Genomic DNA, 20040 nt, shown 5'->3' with positions numbered 1-20040 from the left:
AGAGCTACACAGCATTTTTCACGCCCTGTGCCGCTCTGCCCGCGGTCTGAGGCTGCACAGTTGTTTCACCTCAGGAGCTGCTCACAGCCCGGGACCACAGCCCAGAGCCCTGCACCGCTGCTGGAGGGTGATGGGCTGGAGGCAAAGGGGAAGACTGTGGTTAAATGAGTTTTTAAAAGTTCATGGGGAAAAAAAAAAGAGCTTGGTAGGACCCAAGGAATTTCAGTGATTCCCGCCCCCCCCAATTTGAAAAACTGCTTTTTTTTTTCAGAACTCCTACTGTTTCTCCTCCTAAATTGAGGTTCTCTTTGTTTGGTAAATCAGAGAGAGAAATTCCTTATTAAAACATTACTTTTAATTCCAAGAGTTAATAATTTAACACGAACTCTTCACTTTTGACATAGGGTGAGGACTTACACTCCTCTGTGTCATTGCTGCACTTTTATTTCACACTTCTACAGTTTTACCGTGACAGTAGTCAAAAATTAAAAGAAGGTGTTTATCAACTAAACTGTAATGAAGTTTGGTAACATAAGCTTTGGATATATTGATCAAGAGTCAAATGTAATAAATAAATATCCTAAGTAGATTAATATGCATTTGTGATTTTTTGAGAGATTTGTAGGTATTGTCTTGGGTAAGGCTGAAGGTGTTCCTGGATTGATTAAATGCTTGGGAAGGAGCAGAAGCTAAATGACAATTCTTTCATTCTTTAATTTTCTAAGAATCCATAAAAATTAAATTATAAAAAGGTCTCAGACTGTGGTTTTCATGTGTTTGAGCAATTCACTTCAAAATCTGTTAAAAAAAAAAAATCTTCTGTTTTTCAGGTTTCTTATTCTGCACTACTTTGGTTGGCTTTTTGCTAGTGTGAAAGGAAATAATTGCTGTTTGTAAGAGTATTGTCCATCGCTTCTACATAAATTTTCATAAATGGAAGTTGTAGTAAAATAATTGGCATATTGGGAGAATGTGGTATTGATATTCAAATATTAGTAGGTTTTAAATCCGCATATACAATATATCAGAAGATAGAGCTGAAGATTTGGGGTTTTTTTCTTAAAAATCGTAGGTTGCAACCTGTTGCTGTGGGGCAGATGGATGATAATTTGCTGTGGAGACATCATTAACAATTGTATTTTAGTATTTCAGCTTTTTTGTACCTTTTTATATAATTATACACTTTATTATACACATATTTATTTATGTAACTTAATTTGTGACTAATTTCATGCTTTTTTTCTCAAGTCTCAGTAAATGTTGTTTGATTGCATCTTAAAATTTTATGTTTAAGTTTGGAGCGCCAGAAAGTTGTTTTAAGCATTTGGGACCTAGTTCATCAACACTTTACTCCAATTTCAGTGTCATTGCAGGCTACTTTTAATTTGCACCATGTTACACTCTACATTTGAATTTGAGCCCGTACTGTTACTAATGCTGAGATCTCTTCCCTTCCCCTTCCCGCCTCCTGGAAAGCTTGGAACATGTTTTGAGAGTCCCCATTGTATGTTGCAGGATGGTTTCACGCCTCTGGCAGTAGCTTTGCAGCAAGGTCATGACCAGGTGGTTTCCCTGTTGCTTGAGAATGATACAAAGGGAAAAGTCCGTCTTCCTGCGCTTCACATCGCTGCTCGCAAGGACGATACGAAGGCAGCAGCTCTGCTTCTGCAGAACGACCACAATGCTGATGTGGAGTCAAAGGTCAGTTGTAAAAAGAAGAAAGGTTTGATTAAGTGCTGACCACGTGTATTACATCCAGTGAAGATGTCCCTTAATGTGAAGTATTTTGCTGCAGTTACACATAACTTTCTCCTACAGAGTGTGATTAAGAGTAACATTTCATTTGCTTAATTTGCCTCTTTCTCCCCATTCCTGTTTTGGTTAAATCAGGGTTAATGTCTCCTGCAGAAACTTTGCAAATGGAGAATAATAAGCAAAATATTGTTAGAATTATAAGAATAATTATATTATTAGAATTATTAGAATCTCTTGAGAATGAAAGCTGCTCCTGCAGTGGTGTGTTATAGATATTTTACAATTAATTCATGTGATCAGTTGTTTGTGCAGTTGCTACTGTAAGAACTTTGGTAAACACATAACAATTAACATTCAAAATACTCGATCATTCAGCTTCCATTCAGTCGAGCTTCCTTTGTGTGCCGATTGTGCTGTCATCTGAGCTGCCATGCCACGTAGCTATCATGAAGCTTTTTGCATCCATATCACCAGTGGTGAACTAACCGTTCATTTTTTCCCCCTCTTTGCTTCCAAATGTGTTAACCTAGATGATGGTGAATAGAACAACAGAGGTATATATAAATATATATATGCATCATCACTCCTCCATCACTTAGTGCTGCTGCATCATTTCCTCCTCTTCCTTTTTGCATCGCCTTTTGTAGGATAGATACCTGCTTTAGATGAAATGAAGTAGCATGTGCTAGAGAAGACTGTAGTTTAGATACCAGGGCTTTCTGCAGCTGAAACTAGGGTTTAAAAGTAAGAGTAAGCATTCTTGGGAAGTAAGTGCCTTTGTAAAAGAGCCGTATTATGTAAGATGGAGTTTTCAGGGATTCTCATGGAGCATATGTTTATCAGATGTGTTAAGAGCTGCAGACAACCCTGTCGTGTTGTGCATCCAGGTCTGATTTTAGGCTTCTGCATGACACTTACCTTGACGGTGTCAGCAAATAGAATGATCTGAGAGCGGTTTTATATCTGCAAAACTCCCAAAGCAAGGCAGTGGCAGCTAGCATGGCTTGCTAATGATTTAGAAATGCATCTAGTTCCCATAAGGTTTCATACTTTGCAGGACTGATGGAATTGCTGCATGTTTTAGCATTATTTTAAAAGGAAGTAAAACTATTTAAATATGAAAATAAGTTGCTAAAGTAGTTTTATCAGTAAGGCATCTTCTAATTAGGGTGGTAACTGGTGGTGTCTGAACATAACCCAGTGTGATTGCCCACAGTGGGAGACTGATCTTTATGGTACTAACCCTTGGAAAACAAAATCCATATTAATAATTTAAAATTGTCTTTGATGTTGTTTGCATTTGCATCTACTTTGAATTTATAAAAAACAGCAACTATCATTAAATGACTTGTATCTGAACTTCTGCAAAGAATCTCTAAGAGATTTGACTTGCAAGACTGACATAATACTGACAACAAATAGATATTTCTAGTTAGAAATTAATTTCTTCTAAAAGACAGATCATTGCTTTAATACTCAAATGTTTTGCTGTTGTTTTTCTGGAATAACTGGAAGTTTTATCCCTCTTCTGATCTTCTAGAATAATTATGTTAATTTTTTTCCCTCCTGCATAGCAATATGACTTTATTTAGACTCTCCGAGAGTCTATAAATAAACATCAGTGAGTGAAAACTAGTACGGAATTGGAATGGTGACTTGCAGCAGACTCCTATTACTAGCTTTTGTCGGTGATGTGATACAAATTTTGGAGTACCAATGAGATATAAAAAAAATAAGCATCTCTTGGTTTTGTTTTGTTTTTCCAGAGTGGGTTCACTCCCCTCCACATAGCTGCTCACTATGGAAACATCAATGTAGCTACACTGCTGTTAAATCGGGGTGCTGCTGTGGACTTCACTGCAAGGGTAAGTGTGATGTCTTAGTTATGCTTAGTTTGCTTAATCATTGCTTTGAAACACTTTTTCCACAAAGATGTGGAAAGTTACATTGCTCTTGCCAGCCCAGGGGCCTGGCCAGACTGCTCTTGTTCTGTTACCATACAGTGTAAAGGGGGTTTCCCTGGGCTGCTGAACTGGACCTGACCTCTAGTCCTCACCTTTGAAAACTTCTGTTTTAATCAAAAAGAGCTTCTATTTTCATAGTTCCAGTGTTGCAAAAGGTAGGCTGGGATTCAGTGAGATGAATGCTTCCACCTGTAGCTTTAACATATGGTAGGAGTGTGGTCCCTGTTGAATTGACCTCAGTATGCAGCTATTTCCAGTGAACATGAAGCGCGTGAGTGCCAGTGAATAAAGCAGCTGTGTCTTCACTGCATATGTGAGAGTCAGATGATACATAAAGGAGATCAGAAAAACTGGAGAAGCAGAAAATGAAACGAGGTATAGAAATGGAGGGGACTTGATAATGTGAGCTGTATGGCAGAAGCCATGGTAGAGTGGGGAAACTAACCCTCCTGACCCCATAAGCTACACACCAAAGTCACGACACAGCCCAGGGAGTGACAGGGTAGTTCCTCAGATGTATGAAAAAGGATCGGGAGCCAGGAAGGAAATGGTATGGACTTTCCTGGTGTCCCCTTGCTTCACTCCGGGCTGGGCAGGGAGCAGGTGACCGCTGGCTTCAGCTGCACCTTCTTGCTTGGGGAGTGGGTCCATCCTCCCACAGGCAGCTGGACTGCTCTGTGAACCTGGTGCCAGCAGGGCCTCATCTCACAGCCCGGGCCAAAGTTTGACCATATCTGCCGTCAAGGGTTGGGTCTGTTGGAAGACCAGATTGAGATATGAGAGTGAAAGAGTCTGGTCAGGGTAGGGAACAACAAAATGAAAGCAGGAGAAGTGTAAAGGACAGCAAACAACAGAGGAAAGTTATGTATAGTTGGAAGAGCAGGAAAATAAAGAAATGTACACGGACAGGGATACAGCAACATGAAGGGCAAGCAAAGAGATTTTTCCAGGCATGAGACCAGAGACAAAAGAAGGGCAAATGCAGAGTAACACAAAATTTAATGAGCCAGGATGGAGGGCTAGAGAATGGTAGGGTAGAGAGGGCATGAGCAGAAATCTGAGTAGGTGCCATGAAAGTATGCAAGGCTTTAAGAGGGGAAAAGCAGGGAGAGTGATTAGGGACATGCAGATAAATAGAAAAGAGGTTAACATTCAAAAGAGTTTAGTGCTGGAAAATGCTGGGGCTAGAACTTCCTACTGAAGTTCTTAGAAATTTGCTCATTAGCTTCTTTATTAATGGCTTGGGCTGTGAGAATGAGGAGATGCCTATGGAATTTCTGCTGACAAGCCATGAATGGCTGTCAGTACAGAAAGTGTGCAGCAGAACATGGAAATCTGTTGAAATTCATAGTGGAAAACAGATCAGACTCTTGGCTAAAGAATACACGTATTTCTCTTGTTGGTTTCTCCAGCAATCTACCAACCAGAAAGATGAGGACCTGTCTGTATTAGTTGTTCACTGGGTGGGTGGGTGTGAAATGGATTTAAAAAAAAAAAAAAAGCCCCCAAAAGCAAATGTGATTTTAGGTTATTCCAACGTGTTTCTGTTATAGGCAAAAAACCCAACCAACTAAACTAACAAAACCCCAACCCTCCCAAAAAAACCCACCCCACCAAACCCTATAAAACAGCAAAGAAAAACAAACTGAGTCTGTGCGAGGATTTGGCTCGCCAAACCTTATGAAAACAAAGCCAGGGAGGAAATGTGGTAGTGGTCCCTGAGACAGGGAGAGAAACTCAAGGGAGCAAGAGGCATTCAAACTGAAGGCAAATGCTGAAGTAAGAGTAAATAAGTATAAACTGGCCATGAACAAATGTTGTCTAGAGATTAATATCTTTCATGTTAAGTATTAATAATTAATATTATTTAATTAGTAATTATTTAATAATTAATATTAAATATAAGTAATGAGATTCTGGAGCAACCTTTCAATCAAAATAGAAAAAGTAAAAAATCCCAATATTTATGAGGGGAATTGTGTGGCATGGATCATTCAGCAGCTCCTTTTCAGAGATTTTGATCACATGTTGTGTTTATTACTTTTACAAGAGGAAAAGTACTACACTTCTGCTTAGAGCTCTTGCCACATAGCAAGATGCAAATTGTAGTTTCTTTTACTTTAGGTAGTTTGTATATCTCAAAACTTGAATGCTTCTATGGTTAAGGAAAATATTTCATGCAGCAAAGTGTTTATGCTAAGCATTGCAAAGCCATGAAAAAAATAAAATAATATCATGTTTATTTAGCATAGAAACTACTATTTTACTTATAGGACTTCTCACTTTTAACCCCCCCAAAAAAACCTGAACAATTCTTTTTTTAGAGATTGTCAGTGATTAATAAGGAGAGGTGGTGGAAGGTGTGATAGAGCGGGAATTGAAATGTCGAACAAAGACAGACCCAGAATGTTTTCCTTAAACTGTAAGTAGGAGTACAGGTGAAAAGTGTTGGTGCTGGCCACTGTTGATTCAACATAACATCACTCAGTGGTTTATTAATGAAGATAAATCTGCAAAGCTAAAAGACACTGTTACAAGGCTTGATCCAGTACCTGCTAATGCTGGTGAGAAGAGTACTAGCAGATATTGGGTCAAGCTGATAGCTGAGTATCAAAGGCAACAGTCAATTTCATATGTCCACCACAAATGATATTATCCAAATCACATTCATCTCCAAATGTATTTCATGTTGTTCACGAGAGAGAGGTCCCTGATTAGATCCACATGAACTTCACAGGCTAAGACTGGATTTGGGAGTTAAGGGTTTCTGGGAAGCTTCAGGCTATGTGTGCTTTGCTTTCGCTGATCACGTTGACCTCTTATTCCCAAGTCCTCAAACTGACCAAATTAGAGCATTAAGGCATTTCAAACATTCATAAGCTTTGGTATTCGGTGTTTGATAGGCTCTCATCACAGGAGCAAGGAAGATGAATGGGGTTTTCAGTAAACTCTTTTCCACACAGAAACAAGGTTAGGGATTAGCAAAGCTACTACATTAACAATTAGCAGCATTTAGTACCAGTACCACTAAATATCATCTGCCTATGTAAGTTTTAATAAAATAATAAATCTTTGGCTTCAGCAGCTCTATTCTGGATTAGGGGCACTGATGGAGGGCATATCCAAAGTAATAAGGCCATCGTCCCCTCCCCTTCAAGATCTGGAAATTCTAAGTTCTCCGTCGTCAGAGACAGACAGACTGCTCAGATAGCCGGGGAAATGCAGATGCAATGACATCAGCCCGAACGAGCAGTGGGCTGACGCGGTGACTCAGAGCACTGAACGGCTTGTTTGCGCTTGTGATAGCTGGGTGGGGGCATCCGCAAAGCACATCTCTGCTGTATGGTGGTTGCAAATCTAGATAAAGTAGCTGTGACAGAAGGAATCGTAGCATAAATAACAGTAATATGGAGTTGAATTTTGTTCTTTAGTGCTTATCAGACTGCGGGTAATGAAAGCGCTTCACAGAAAGATGAGTTAGATTCTGGTTGAGCAGTAAATTTGTAGGCAAACAAAGCAACAGTGTAAGTTGAGCATAAAGTACAATTATTAGCACCAAGTAACAGAGCCCTTGCTTGATTCTTGATTACCCAAATTGCAGAACAGGTAGAGGTACTCCTAGAACAGGTGCTAAAAATGACCCACAGGTACAGCCTGCCCACTGCCATCCCATTGCCTCTTGTTGTTTTGATTTCTGTAAACAATATCCGCAATGTGCTGTCTCCTCTTTAGAGGAAGGGCCCTTATTTGAGTTGCTGACAATCTAAGACAAGCAACAGAGCCAAGACATGGAAGGGCTATAACCCAAACAAAACCATACTGTGTGTATCTACTGTAGCTTTCAGAAGTACAAAGAGCGAACTGTAGGATGGGGTGTCAAACGCACTTTGTGCTTTTGCATTCCACCCAACCATTTTTCCTTTGTTCTTGTTAAACAGATTAACACTACTTGTCTATCTCTATGTTTAAACTGTTTAGGCAAGTATCAATCCTGGGAAGAGTTTTGAACAAGAGCAGAGGATTGTGGTAACAGAAGATGCTACTGTGGAGAGGGCAACATGAAGAAAAATGTGTGAGGGCAGGATAAATGGCCAGCTCCCGCCATCAGTGTAGTGAAGGTGGGGAAAGGTGGAGAAAGTGTGAATGGACATGTAGGATGGATGCAGAGCTCTGAGCCTTAAGGACAAGGGAAGTTTGGTGACAAGAGGAGCTGGTGAAAGCGTGTAAGAAAATGGAAGGTAGACCTGTGGCAAGGGAGATCTCTTGAGCTGCTGTGTTTTCAGTGTGTTTTGGAGAGGCCTGAAGGAAGAAGAAGGTTCCAGCAATGAAGGCAGGGAAAAACATGAGCTTGATGATTGCTCTCGGTACATGGGCAGGAGGTGAGCAGTGGTGCTGTAGTGTAAGTAAGTGATGTCCCCAGTGATATGCAATAGCAGCTGCTCCCATCACCCCCACCGATATACAACCACCTGCCTCTCAGCTGTCATATACTCCCTTGTTCCCTTCTTTCACTGCATCTAAGAAAAATAGGCATAGCTCCAGGAGCTCTTACAGGTGTTACAGTGCCTGTCAGCCTGCGTACCTGCTGACCGTAGAGGCTGGGAAGGTTGGAAATGTACCTGCTCTTGGTTTGTACTCTTACAGCCCAGTGACTGATTTAATCTCAGCTCTTCTGCTGAACTGCATTAGCTCTTCTGTGTCTGTGCTTCCTTTTCTGGCCTTGCTGCACGTGCAGGCAAGATGGCACAACTCGGAAAGTTCCCTATGGAATGGATGGATATTGTTTCAGTAAATCAGCGTGTGATGCCCCTGATTCCACCTATTTACAGGGAGACAGCTCCAAGAACCTTCATGACCTCAGTCCAAGTGAAACAGGATCTGCTTACTGGGCTGGATGTTTGCCATTTTGTAGTGAACGAAAAATACTCATTCCAAATCGCTTAGCCAGATCTTAGCCGGATTAACACACAAGTGCAGTTGCTACCTGAGCTTTGAAGGATTGCAACAATTGCAGGCACTGTTCTCTTAGCTGGCAACGGCACCCGATGTTGGACATTGGTGTGGATAGGTGGGGATAAATCCTAGTTACAAACTGAAAGAATGCCAAAGACCTTTAATTCGATCTATTGTATCAATATTTTTCAGCAGGAAAAAGTAATTATTTTATGGAAAATATTGTTCATCAGCCACTTGTGCCATTGAAGCAAACTCTCTCTGATGTGTTACCTGGAGTTTTACTAATTTTAATATCTGCTTCCCATTTTATTGAATTACCAACCTAGTGATTAGTATGGAGAAGCGCAATGCACCAAGTGGGCTCTCCTGTTCCAGGTTTTCAGTTCAGGAGATCTGTTGCTGTGGCATACAGTGACCATAAGCGTAGTGAACACTGCTGTGCTTCCATCTTAGCTGCTGCTTCTGGAGCGGGATGCTGTTGCAGGGGCTTTGTGCCATGGGCTTGACTTTTTTTACCAGAATCAGATAATCTTCAGCCTGAGGGTGGGTGGGGTGCTGGAGAAAAAGGGCAGGTCACAGGGGAATTTCTTGCTCTTTATCTCTACTACTCCCTTCAAATTTGCTGTAGATTGCCTTGCACCTTGATATCTAGGATGAAGATGACCTCTGCCCATATCTTTCTTGCCAAAGCAAACAAGAGATAGTCACTGTGCCATAAAACTGCATCCAACCCTGTGAACAGCCTTCCCTATATGCAGCACTCCTCATTCTAGAGGAGATCTCAGTTCCACTGGGATTGGGTTTGCCTGAAGAAAGTTTGCTTACTGGAAGGTTGAGAAAGGATTTGGCAATTTTGAGAGGGTGGTGTGAGGACAACATGCATTAATGATGACCCTGAGGCTGAGGAGCAGCACACCATTAGCCCATCAAAAAGAGCAGGCAATAAGTAAGTGACAGTAACATAAGAGAAAAACAGCTTTTTATTTCCCGAATGGTAGCTTGCCATAACAGCTCCTTGCTAGGCTCTTCTCTCTTTTCTTCCAGGATTCATTGTATACATCTTAAGCCCGAAGAAAGATAAGTATATGAGCATACAAGAACTAAATTAGCACAATAGAAGACTTACTAAGTAGAGGAGAAAAAAGCTGAAAAATTATGCACTCTTGTAAGGTTTCCTGGAAAGCCTCTGACTATGCTTGTACCTGTAATTTCTTTAATTTCTGAAGATCCTATAAAAGTGTCACTGAACCCTGTAACTTCTATTAAAATACAAGACTTTCTCTGCAATGGTTCTGCTATGTTGTAGCTCCAGTTCTGAACTGCAGTAAAATACAGAAGGAGAGAATATTGTTTTCATATACAACATCTTGATATAACTGCATAATTGCATATGACAATCTTCACATGCACAGCACAATCTTCCCGTACATCCAGGAACCAGTAATAGTGGTAATATCCGTGCAGTGTTGTTGATGACAATTCCAGCATACGACAACCAACATTATGCTCTTTGCTTAAGAACCCCAAACGATGGAGGGATTTTCCAGATTGTACAGGAAATTTCTGCTTTAGCAGTCTGGCTATTTTCAGCTTCTGTTTTATTCACACATTCTTTGTCAATATTAAGCTCTTTCCAGGGTCTGCTCTCAGTCGAGAACTGAGAATGACTATCTTACTAAATTCCAAATTAATCTCTGAACATTTTGGTAAGAAACTGTTTTTCTTAAAAATCAAAGATATAGAAGAGTTATATTTCTGATTAAAACTACAGTCCACTGAGGACCTGGGAGGGGAGCTCGGAGGTGGAGGTAAGCTTTCTTACTGGTAGCAAGGAGAAACAACAAGTCCCCATGATGCTGGCAATGAATCTTCACAGTCCCTGCATGATCTGCTGGTCAATGAGAATTTAAGACAATATAGCACGTGAATAGGAAAGGTTTAGTCATTTTTTTGTGAGCTTATTTTTAAAAACTACACTTTAAAGTTCAATATGATACCATAAGTGCAAACATGTACTTTTCTTATTCATTGTTAGCATCCTTATGCTTGTAAACTCAGGGTGTCTGATGGGAGAAAGAGGCAATCCCACAGGACAGCATAGCATATCAGAAACCAGGGGGAATTCTTCATTTTCAAAATGCATTAAAATAAAACTACAAGATGTACCATGTTTGCACTCTGTCAATTTTAAGTTTTTCCCTATTTTTTTCTGACTTCCTAAACATTCATGTTGCTAATTTGTAGTAGTATGGAGTAATTCTGACTACCGTAGTGAACTGTGATGGATAACGCCATGTGTCAAAGGGGAGCTGATCTCATTTCAGATGGGAAATGTAGGTGGCTTGCTGCTCAGCACAGGATAACTACAAGTTTTTTGAATTTTGAATTTGAATTTTCTTGCGAAGCTGTAGGTAGAGATGCAGCTGAAAGGCCTTAGTGTTTCCTCCGATCAGGCACAAGCAAATGCCACGGAATGGAAAAGCAGGTCACTCTTCACCCATCCAATCTGTGGATGTTGCGAGGCTCCGAAGGAAGGCAAAAGCCCTGTGTGAGATATATAGTGAAATATACAGTTTCAGAGTACTTCAAGTCATATACCCCAGGAAATCTGCCAAGGGGGAGAGGAAAAGCTATGTGCTAGTTCATAATCACATGAGCATTTATTGCATAGTTTTTAGGTTGCTATTCTCACAAGTTATGTTTCATATTCCCTGTAGAATTTGTTAACTCTGAAGTTAAATTGCAAGTTGGATCTCAGTGTTGAGGGGTCTACCCGAGACATTATCCAGCATTTGATATTTCAACAGCGAGGGAAAGACGCACTCCAACAGACATTCTAGATCTGAGCCAGATCTTTTAACGGCAACTTTTTGAAGGCATTGCAGCTTTATTACTGCAGGAAAACATCTTCAAAAGTTTCCTGATTTACTATTCTATCTTAAGAACAAAGGGAGAAATTTATAGAAGATCAAACAGATAAAAATAGACTGAAACGACAGCAGATGCTGTTGATTTACTGAAGAATTCAGAACCTTACATTTGGTGGCTATATTGTTTGCTGATACCACAGTTTTAGTGTTAATAACCTACACCCAAGGTACGCATATTATGAAGATTTTTTTATCTCTAGTTTCTTGTGACAAGTACAAACAACTCCATTTTGAGTTGCTTGCTTTACATTTTGTCATCAGAAACATTAATGGTGATGTTGTCTAAGGTTTGTTTGCTTGTCTGCTCACATTCCTAATTGTCACATGAGAGATGGGAAAGGGCCATATGCATGATACCTCTAGGTATAATTCTTTAAGGCTTGGCACAACACAGTATTGACCAAAGACTTGTTGCTTGCCCTAAACTTCAGCATGCAATTTTTCAAGCATTCACATATTGCTTCTCTTTATCTGCATGGAGTCTGAACTCTCAGCCAGCAGAATTATTACTTCATATTGTTCACTACCAGTAAAAGCTCAAACAGCTAAATGGCAAAATTAAATTCTGAATAGAGACCTGCCCCCTCTGTTTTTTCCCCTTCATTTCCCCACAGTGTTTTCCTGAGCTGTTAGGACTGAAAAAGGCTAAACATGGCTTTTTCTTCTTTGTCTCTTAATTCTTTTTATGAACTGTCTGAATAGTTAGTGGAGTACAATGAAAACTGCATCATTCTTCCCAGAGAGTGAATGCTGCAGTGCTCGGTTCCCAGGAAAGAGGAGCTGAGTTTTGTTGTCCATAAGGACAGATATATCACTGGGCATATAGGGTTTCATTTGCTTGATTCCTCCTGCTCAGCTCCTTATTTCAGAGTAGTTGCATATAGTTGGTTTTCCTAACAGACTGTCTAAAGTAATCACATCATTTATCCATCCATCTCTTCCTAATGTGAACTTGCTGCCTATTTTCAGCCAAATGTAACTCAAGGTTTCAAGATCCTAGAGATATTAAATTATATGTTTTTCACAAAGACGTGTCTAAATGAAGGAAAGATGGATTGCTAGCTCTCCAGCTTGCAGAAGTGAGCTCAGTCCTTCTTTGGTGCTGGAGAGTCTCCAGAAGTTCCCACATGGGGTGCTTGCCCACTGTCAGAAGCTGAGACAAGTGCACAGGGAACAGGTGCTGATAGTTTCACTACTAACCAGCAATAAGAAGGTCATTTGAACAGGACTTGACTATGAAAATGGACTCCCCCCCCCCCCCCCCCCCGTTGCAAGTAAACAGTGTGACCTAAACCTTAACTACTAGGTGGAAGTCATATCTTTTGGATTTGAGGTGTGTATCTGCCAGTGCTCACCCATCGGCTCTAGAATCAAGTCTCCTTCATTTAAGGCAGCAGGAGCTTTGAACAATTGTACTGGCAAAGAATTAGATCCAAAGTGCAAGATCTTATGTGGTTATAACCTCCCCTGCGCTGTGTAGATTGATTTCGTCTGGTGTCAGGATGAACGAGAACCAGACTTCTAACAGGTATTTGTCCTGCCTTTTGTAATGCTGTCCATTCCTCCTCCATTTCTTTGTTGATACTTAGAAAAGACATTTATTCTAGTCTGTGTATGACACAGTAAATTATTATTAGTAAATTATTTTTGTGTATTAACAGGGCACTATGGTCTATTAGACTGAGTTACCCTCTTTGCCCGTCAACCCCAGCAAGCAGAAAATGGTGGTCCTTCAGGTTTAATTACCTGCAGTACTCTTTATTTGAAGACATAAAAGTTATCTCCTTTACTGTTTTTTTCCCAGGAAAGTAGAATTCATCTCTCTTTCTCCCTCTGACCTAACATCTTTTCTCCTGGGAAGGGAAGAAAAGCAGAAAGTACCTCCTCATAGTTGTGTTTTCGCTCTTTTTCTGTCCTCTTTGTGACTGATACAGTAATATACTGACCCCATGTTATATCCAATGTAAGCTCCCAGTCAAATTGAATTAATTCTTTGTTCAAAACCAACTCAAAAGTTGCAGGTTAAGCAATCACATAGTTTTACATCCCTGGGAGGACTAGGTATAGCATTTTTGTTTAATGTGTTAAGCATCTTTTGGTTTTACTTCACTTTTTAAAAAATGAGAAGCCCTCCTGGAATAGTAGTCGCTTTGATGCTTTAGTGATCATTAATATTGGAGAAGGAGGCTCTGTTATTTCATCTTGCTAAAGTATATTTTACCTCTATGATAATATTAATTGGTACTTTCTAGTAGCTGTGTGTTAACTTCGTAGTGAAATTGTGTGTAAATGAAACTGTAGGACACTGGATTAGGTACTCAGCATTATTATTAAGGTGTGAGCCAGCTTGTCACATCTGAGAGGGATATTTTTTCCGTACTGGTTTTGTACCACTCCTCTCACCTGCAGTTTTGAGGAAGCACTATTAAATGAGCTGATAGCCAGGTGAGACACTTGTACCGCTCTCCAGCTGTTGAAGGTGATGGGTGCCTTTCTGACTCAGTCAGGCATAGGAGACTTGCTCACCAAAATTTACTGCTTTCTGCTCAGTCACAGGGAAGCTGGTTTTCGCAGCCAGCTGTTTGCACTGCCCCTGAATACAGAGAAACATGTTCCTTAAAATCCTCTTTGTCTTCATACAGTAGCTGCATGCTCTATTTAAATCCTTTTATTTTTACTTGGCTCCATATGATCATATATATACAGGATGTGGCCTTCATACACCACAAGATAAAGGATTCATCAGAGCATGAAGAAAAGTCCTAGCTACATCTTGTTAAAAAAGTGTGTTTGTGTGTGCACGCCTTGGTTATGTAACTGTCCTCGATGCGCAGCATCGCTGCGTGCTGCTGGCCTGCCAGGCACCGCGCAGGGCGGCGTGTACGCGTACTTACAGTCTCGCTTGAAGTACAGCGTTACGTAGATTCGGGGAACAAATTTGGTAGATGATGTAACTGAAAACAAGGCTTATGAGGCTTTCAGAGTTTGCTGATGATGTTCAGAAATAAATAGCATTGGCATCTTGTTGATTTTGAAGTAGACCTACAGATATAATGGTTTTATTTATTTACCATGGCTCCTACAAGACTGGTGAAGTTGTGAGGTATGCATCCCTCTCATTGCATGTTCAGAAACAATCCTGGCTGAATTAAATTGTTAGAGGTTAGTCAGTAGAATTGCAGAAATTCAACTCTTATACAAAAGCTGAGAACTGAGACACAGTCATGTTTTCTTATAACTCTAACCACAACTTGAGTGTTTGTCTTCATAATATATATGTCAAGGCATCAGGCCAGTAATTCACGTTGTGGATAAACACAGCTTCCCTTTGATTTATGCTCCCAGGGAAACAAAACTGTGTTATGCTTTAACAAATTTGGCATAATTCATTCTGTGAGCAAACTGATCATGAAATTTGTGAAAGATAGATATATGGATATTGACTTTCATGCTTTTTTCTTCCACAGAATGATATCACGCCATTACATGTTGCATCGAAGAGGGGAAATGCAAATATGGTCAAACTCCTACTTGATCGAGGAGCTAAAATTGATGCCAAAACGAGGGTAAGCTTAAATGTGAATGCTGTGACAACATCACGTTACATCAAAGAAGGGCAATGTAAATATGTTCGAACTCCTACATGATTGAGGAGCTAAAACTGATGCCAAAACAAGGGTAAACTTAAATGTGAACTCTGTGACTTGACTGTGTGGAATTCTTGCCTCTGACCTGTTAGTTGCTGTACAGCCTAAATCATTCATCTTCCTGGCAGGCTACCATAGCTATATGGCATTTTTGTTTTATAAAATGGTTGCAGAAGGATGCTAACAATTTACATCTCTTAAAGCAGTGTGTGAAACACTGTGAATGGCAAAGCTCAGAACCAACAATTTTCCATGGCTTCTGTAGAGCATTTAATTAGGAGCTGCTTCTAGCTACCTGAGGGTAGAGGTGAATGTACAGGAAAGTATTAAAAGACAAGAATTCAATTCAGATATTTCAGAATTTGACCGTTAAAAGAGTAAGTTTGAACTGCAGTGTGTTTGCCTTTCATTACCCATACGGCAGTGCCACAGAACATGCTGTTGCTGAGGAGTCTCACCTCCCTGTTGCAGGGCTGGGCGGCAGCTCAGCTTCTGCCTGACTGGGTGCACAGCTGCTGACTTGGATTTGTCAGCAAATGTGCCAGGCGTAGTAATGGTTTCCAGCAAGCCGACACCTGACTTGAGTTGCTAAGTGAGTTAAAAGCTCGATGCATACGGTCACATCTAATTGCTGTGGTTAAAACCCAATCAAACCAGGTTAGGGATATTTTATTTATTTGCTCAGTGGCAAAAAAAGAAGGAAAAAGTTCACATGTTTGGAACTAAATCTAGAATTAGCGGTGCTGTAGGCTGTCATGGCAGTCTTTGCAACACCCCCCTGTGCATGTGAGGTAACCTTCAGGAGCTGTGCCTGTAACTTTTTGGCAATTGTAATTTTCTTGAAATATTAGCTTACCACATAGCCCTCTTCTATTTTAATTATTCTGTATAATTTCCACCAGAATCATTCTAAACAAAACAAAGGTATAACCTAAGAATATTTTTTCTGCAGTTATTACTGAATCCACAGGTTTCTGTATGGCTTTCCAGTGTTTCAGCGGTCTCTGAGATTTCCTGCAGTGCTTGTTGAGACACATTCATATTTTTCGTCTCTGTGGCAAATTCAGAAACTGGGTCAATTTATTTTCTCCTTTCTTCACTCTTTCCATATGTTTTTCTTTAGTTGTTCTTCCATTTTACCTTTTGAAGTCACTCACGATTTCTTTTTAAAATGTTTCCGGTTTTTCTAATTGGGGAATATGGCAGAGAAGACTTTTCACTGCTGATGTGAACAGTGGGTATAATTTTTGGACTAAAATACCATCTTCCTATGTGCTACACGGGGGTTGCCAGGCTGAGGGGAGTGGGCCCACCATGTGATGGGGAGAACCACATTTTGGTGATGTGAGAGATGTGCATTTGGTCAGAGCAGGGAGAAAAGGACGTGGCAAGGGACTATTTGCTTCCTCTCTGCAAGCATTTGTATGGCCCACTGCAGCCAAAATGCTGGGCATCACTACTTTAAATAGTTGGAGTCCAGCTTGTTCTTTTCTTTTAGTTAGGAAAATTTGTAAGCTGCTTCATTTTATGTTTCACAGGCTCCAGGGTCAGGCATTAGGATAATTTATGTAACTAAAAATACAGGCTGGGACGGAAACAGGATCCAGGAAGAGGGCAGAAGCATTAACAGCTCCTGAGTCTGGCAGAGCTTCCCAGTGAGGCAAAAGGCAAGGGAGGAGTGTGGTTCACAAAGTGGTGGTTTGTTTTTTCTGGCTTCCCCTAGAGACTGCCTGTTTCCCCAAACACTCCTTCTCTCCACAAATCAGAAGGGATTTGCATAACTTCTCCTGCTTCTGCTGTACGTGTGTCACTCATTGTTGCACTTCCCTGGCATTACCAGAGGCATCATTTTCTGGCTGTTAGTGACTAAGTGGAAGTTTCGCTCCCAGCAGCACTGACTCACACTGGCAAGGATTTACCCAAACTTGTGGTCTGGGCGGTGTGTGGCTCTGCTGAGGAGACTCACTGAACCGAGCAGAGAGCTGCACGATCCAGAAAAGGGACGAGCATCACTGGAGTAGATCAGGAAGGACTTACAAGTCAGCAGGAGAAGCAATAGAAGGCTGAGAGTAATGTGGTGCTAGATGAAAGAACGACATTGTTTCAGGAATGTCTGCCTGGTGCTTATATTCAATAGCAAAGATTAATTGCTGTGAGCTGTTATAACACATGTTCCTGCTAAATCTCTCTTGTTATTCCTACCTGACCCAATGTTGTTTCCCAAGGCAGAACAATTGAGGTATATCAACCTTTTTCAGTCATTTTGTTTTTTAAGCACCATTCTTTTTTTAATGTCCCAGATATAGAACGGCCTTATGAAAAAAAAACAGGATGACAAAAGCTTCAGTGATATCCTTTTGCAACAGCATCACCACTACTGAATGTATTGAAAGACAAAGAGCAGCCAAGGCTGCCTTAGAATTCTGATGCGTGTATCAAGTCATGCCTATCAGCTGCATGCCCAGTCAGAGCCCAGCCTTGTGGTGTTCTGTGAGGGGTGGGTGTGGGTGCTGAATGCACACACAACTCGATAAACTGATGGGATTTGCACGTAAAAATAATTGAGGTGCCTATTACCAGATTTATAAATGTAAGACCTCCCTCTTTTTTTTTTTTTTTAAGAGGTTTTAAAGAGATGAGCAGAATTTATTTTGTTTGATTAAAATAGTTTTTATCTTGGACACTCTGATATTATTTAATGCAAATGTTGGTTTAGGAACACAAAATACCCCCTTAAAGGTGAATGGCAATGGTTTTGTGCCCTTATGAAAGGATAAAAATTCTTGAAAATTGCTTGTTTCTTCTGCTCAGAGGCAAAAATTCCTAGGCCTTTGTTTCTCCTTTATCAGGTCTGTAATTCACCTTTAGGCAAGCATACAGAAGGTACCGTTCTGTGTTGTTGACCAAACACTAACAGGGCCAGGACTACTCTGACTGTTAGATGAGACAGATTTAGCTATTCAGCTGGCATTTTGTGACCTGTTTCTGCAATCTATTCTCTGTATGGGGTACTGGAAATATGCTTCACATAATGTCTGGTTTTATTTTTCACAAACATACTCATTTTATAGATAAATTCACACGAAGCCTTTCCTGAGCATTAAATATGTTGGGGTAGTGATTTATTTTCCTTAGCCTTTTCCATGAGCATTTGCGTTTGCTGCTGGCAGATGGTCCTGGAAACTGCAGTGCTGAAGTACTGCATGAAAGGTTAATGTGAAGGGCTAAATCCTTACACTGTTTAAATTATTCTAAAAGTCATCCATGGGCTCCCAATTTCTCTGTATTCATTAGAACTAGGGTTTGATGAGCACCATAAATATTGTTGCAGAGCTGCAAACTGTAGTTAGTTCAGATAACGTGTGAGCATATGAGGTTATTTCCAGAAATGATGTTACAACTATTTTGAGGCTCAGCCATCTTTTTTTTTTTTCCTTTTAGTTCATGCTTATGTTGGATTGTTTATTTTAACCAGCTGCTTATCTTCTCTCTATCTTTTTTTGTGCAAGATGTCTAGCAGCCGGTACTTGGGGCTTTGTACTGAAATCTTAAGAGTACTCTTCCAGAACTATGTGCTGCTTTTGTCCACCCAGGGCAGCTCTTATAGTTCAGGTTTTTAACTAACATTCTAAGCAAAGACATATTAATGCCTCGTGTAACATGTTTACTGAACGTTGCCCTAATTATTTTTTCTCTGTCTTCCAGAAAAGACTGTAAAAAATAAAGTTTAATTAGAGAGGTTGATTAAATTAGCTTGATTTGCTTTGGCTGTCTAATACTGTTTATGCCAAAGTGAATTTGTGTCTGCAGCAGGCAGCAAGCATGTTTTAGCCTGGATTAACAAGACGTGTTTATAATCTTCATGCTACAGATTTTGCAGCGAAATAACAGACCAGCACTCTTATCTGCAGGAAAACATGTGGGATATGCTCTTTTAAGATGCATCAGATCATACATAAGCTGTTCCAGAAAAGTCACATGTATTAAGATATAAAATAACCAAGTGATACACCCCTGAGGCAGCAGTGATTGCTCCCCTGGGGAAGCACAACTTCCACCTCTGGCTCAGGGGAGGGGAGTGCGTGGAACACTCCTGCCAAGGCCATGGACAGGCTCTGGGATGTGGCTCAAAGTCTGACAAGCTCTTGCTAAATATTTGCATCACAGTAAAGTTTTTACTGGGTGTTTTGCTTAATTTCATCACTCGCAGACTGGGTTAGAAGCTGATGCTCACTGATGTGAGAATTGTGGTACCGAGTCTCCCATGGATTTGGGGTACAGCCCAGAGGATTCTGTTGTGTGAGGGAAATCCTAGGTGAGCAGGGAAAGGGTAACTGGGGAGCAGAGTAAGACTGGTTCATGCTTACCCGTGTTGCTCAGGGCTCTCTGAGCCACATGTGGTGGCAGGTAAACACACTGCAGCAGGGAGGCTCAACTGTCTGCACCATCATCTGCTAACTTCAAGCCAGGTGTAACGCCAACATAACAAGAACAGGGAGCTACACAATTATCCAAGTCTCAACAGAGACCAGAAATGGTGCTTAGATCTCATTTGTGTGTGTGTTTGAAATAAAAGCTAAACAAAGAGCAGCAGCCCCAGAGATGGATGTGCAATGCTTATGGGAAGCTTGGGCCTGAGCAGAACTCCTTCTGTTGTCCTCCTGGCTTTGCTGGAGCTGCTCTCAGGTTCTTTGGAGGGATAGATAATACAGATGAGATGATTTATCATGTCAGTGCATACTTAGAGAGTCCTTAATCTACAGATTATTGGCATAATCGTTTGTAATG

At 40.6% G+C, this 20040-nt stretch overlaps 1 protein-coding gene across 7 annotated transcripts in view; it reads left to right on the top strand.

Moving 5' to 3' along the window:
- ANK3 (ankyrin 3) overlaps window positions 1-20040 on the top strand; it is a 210864-nt gene that overhangs the window by 67399 nt on the left and 123425 nt on the right. For 4 of the 7 annotated variants that reach the window (XM_075423068.1, XM_075423067.1, XM_075423065.1 and 1 more), the window contains exons 6-9: window positions 1516-1701; window positions 2286-2309; window positions 3522-3620; window positions 15073-15171. In XM_075423068.1, coding sequence (XP_075279183.1) covers window positions 1516-1701; window positions 2286-2309; window positions 3522-3620; window positions 15073-15171 — 408 coding nt within the window. The remainder of the gene's footprint in view (window positions 1-1515; window positions 1702-2285; window positions 2310-3521; window positions 3621-15072; window positions 15172-20040) is intronic. The other 3 variants (XM_075423070.1, XM_075423069.1, XM_075423071.1) reach the window with 1 other exon arrangement.

This window comes from Opisthocomus hoazin, chromosome 6, assembly GCF_030867145.1.
Source record: "Opisthocomus hoazin isolate bOpiHoa1 chromosome 6, bOpiHoa1.hap1, whole genome shotgun sequence".
Lineage (NCBI taxonomy): Eukaryota > Metazoa > Chordata > Aves > Opisthocomiformes > Opisthocomidae > Opisthocomus > Opisthocomus hoazin.
The sequence above is the reverse complement of the archived record's forward strand: the minus strand, read 5'-3'. Positions and strand labels throughout refer to the sequence as shown.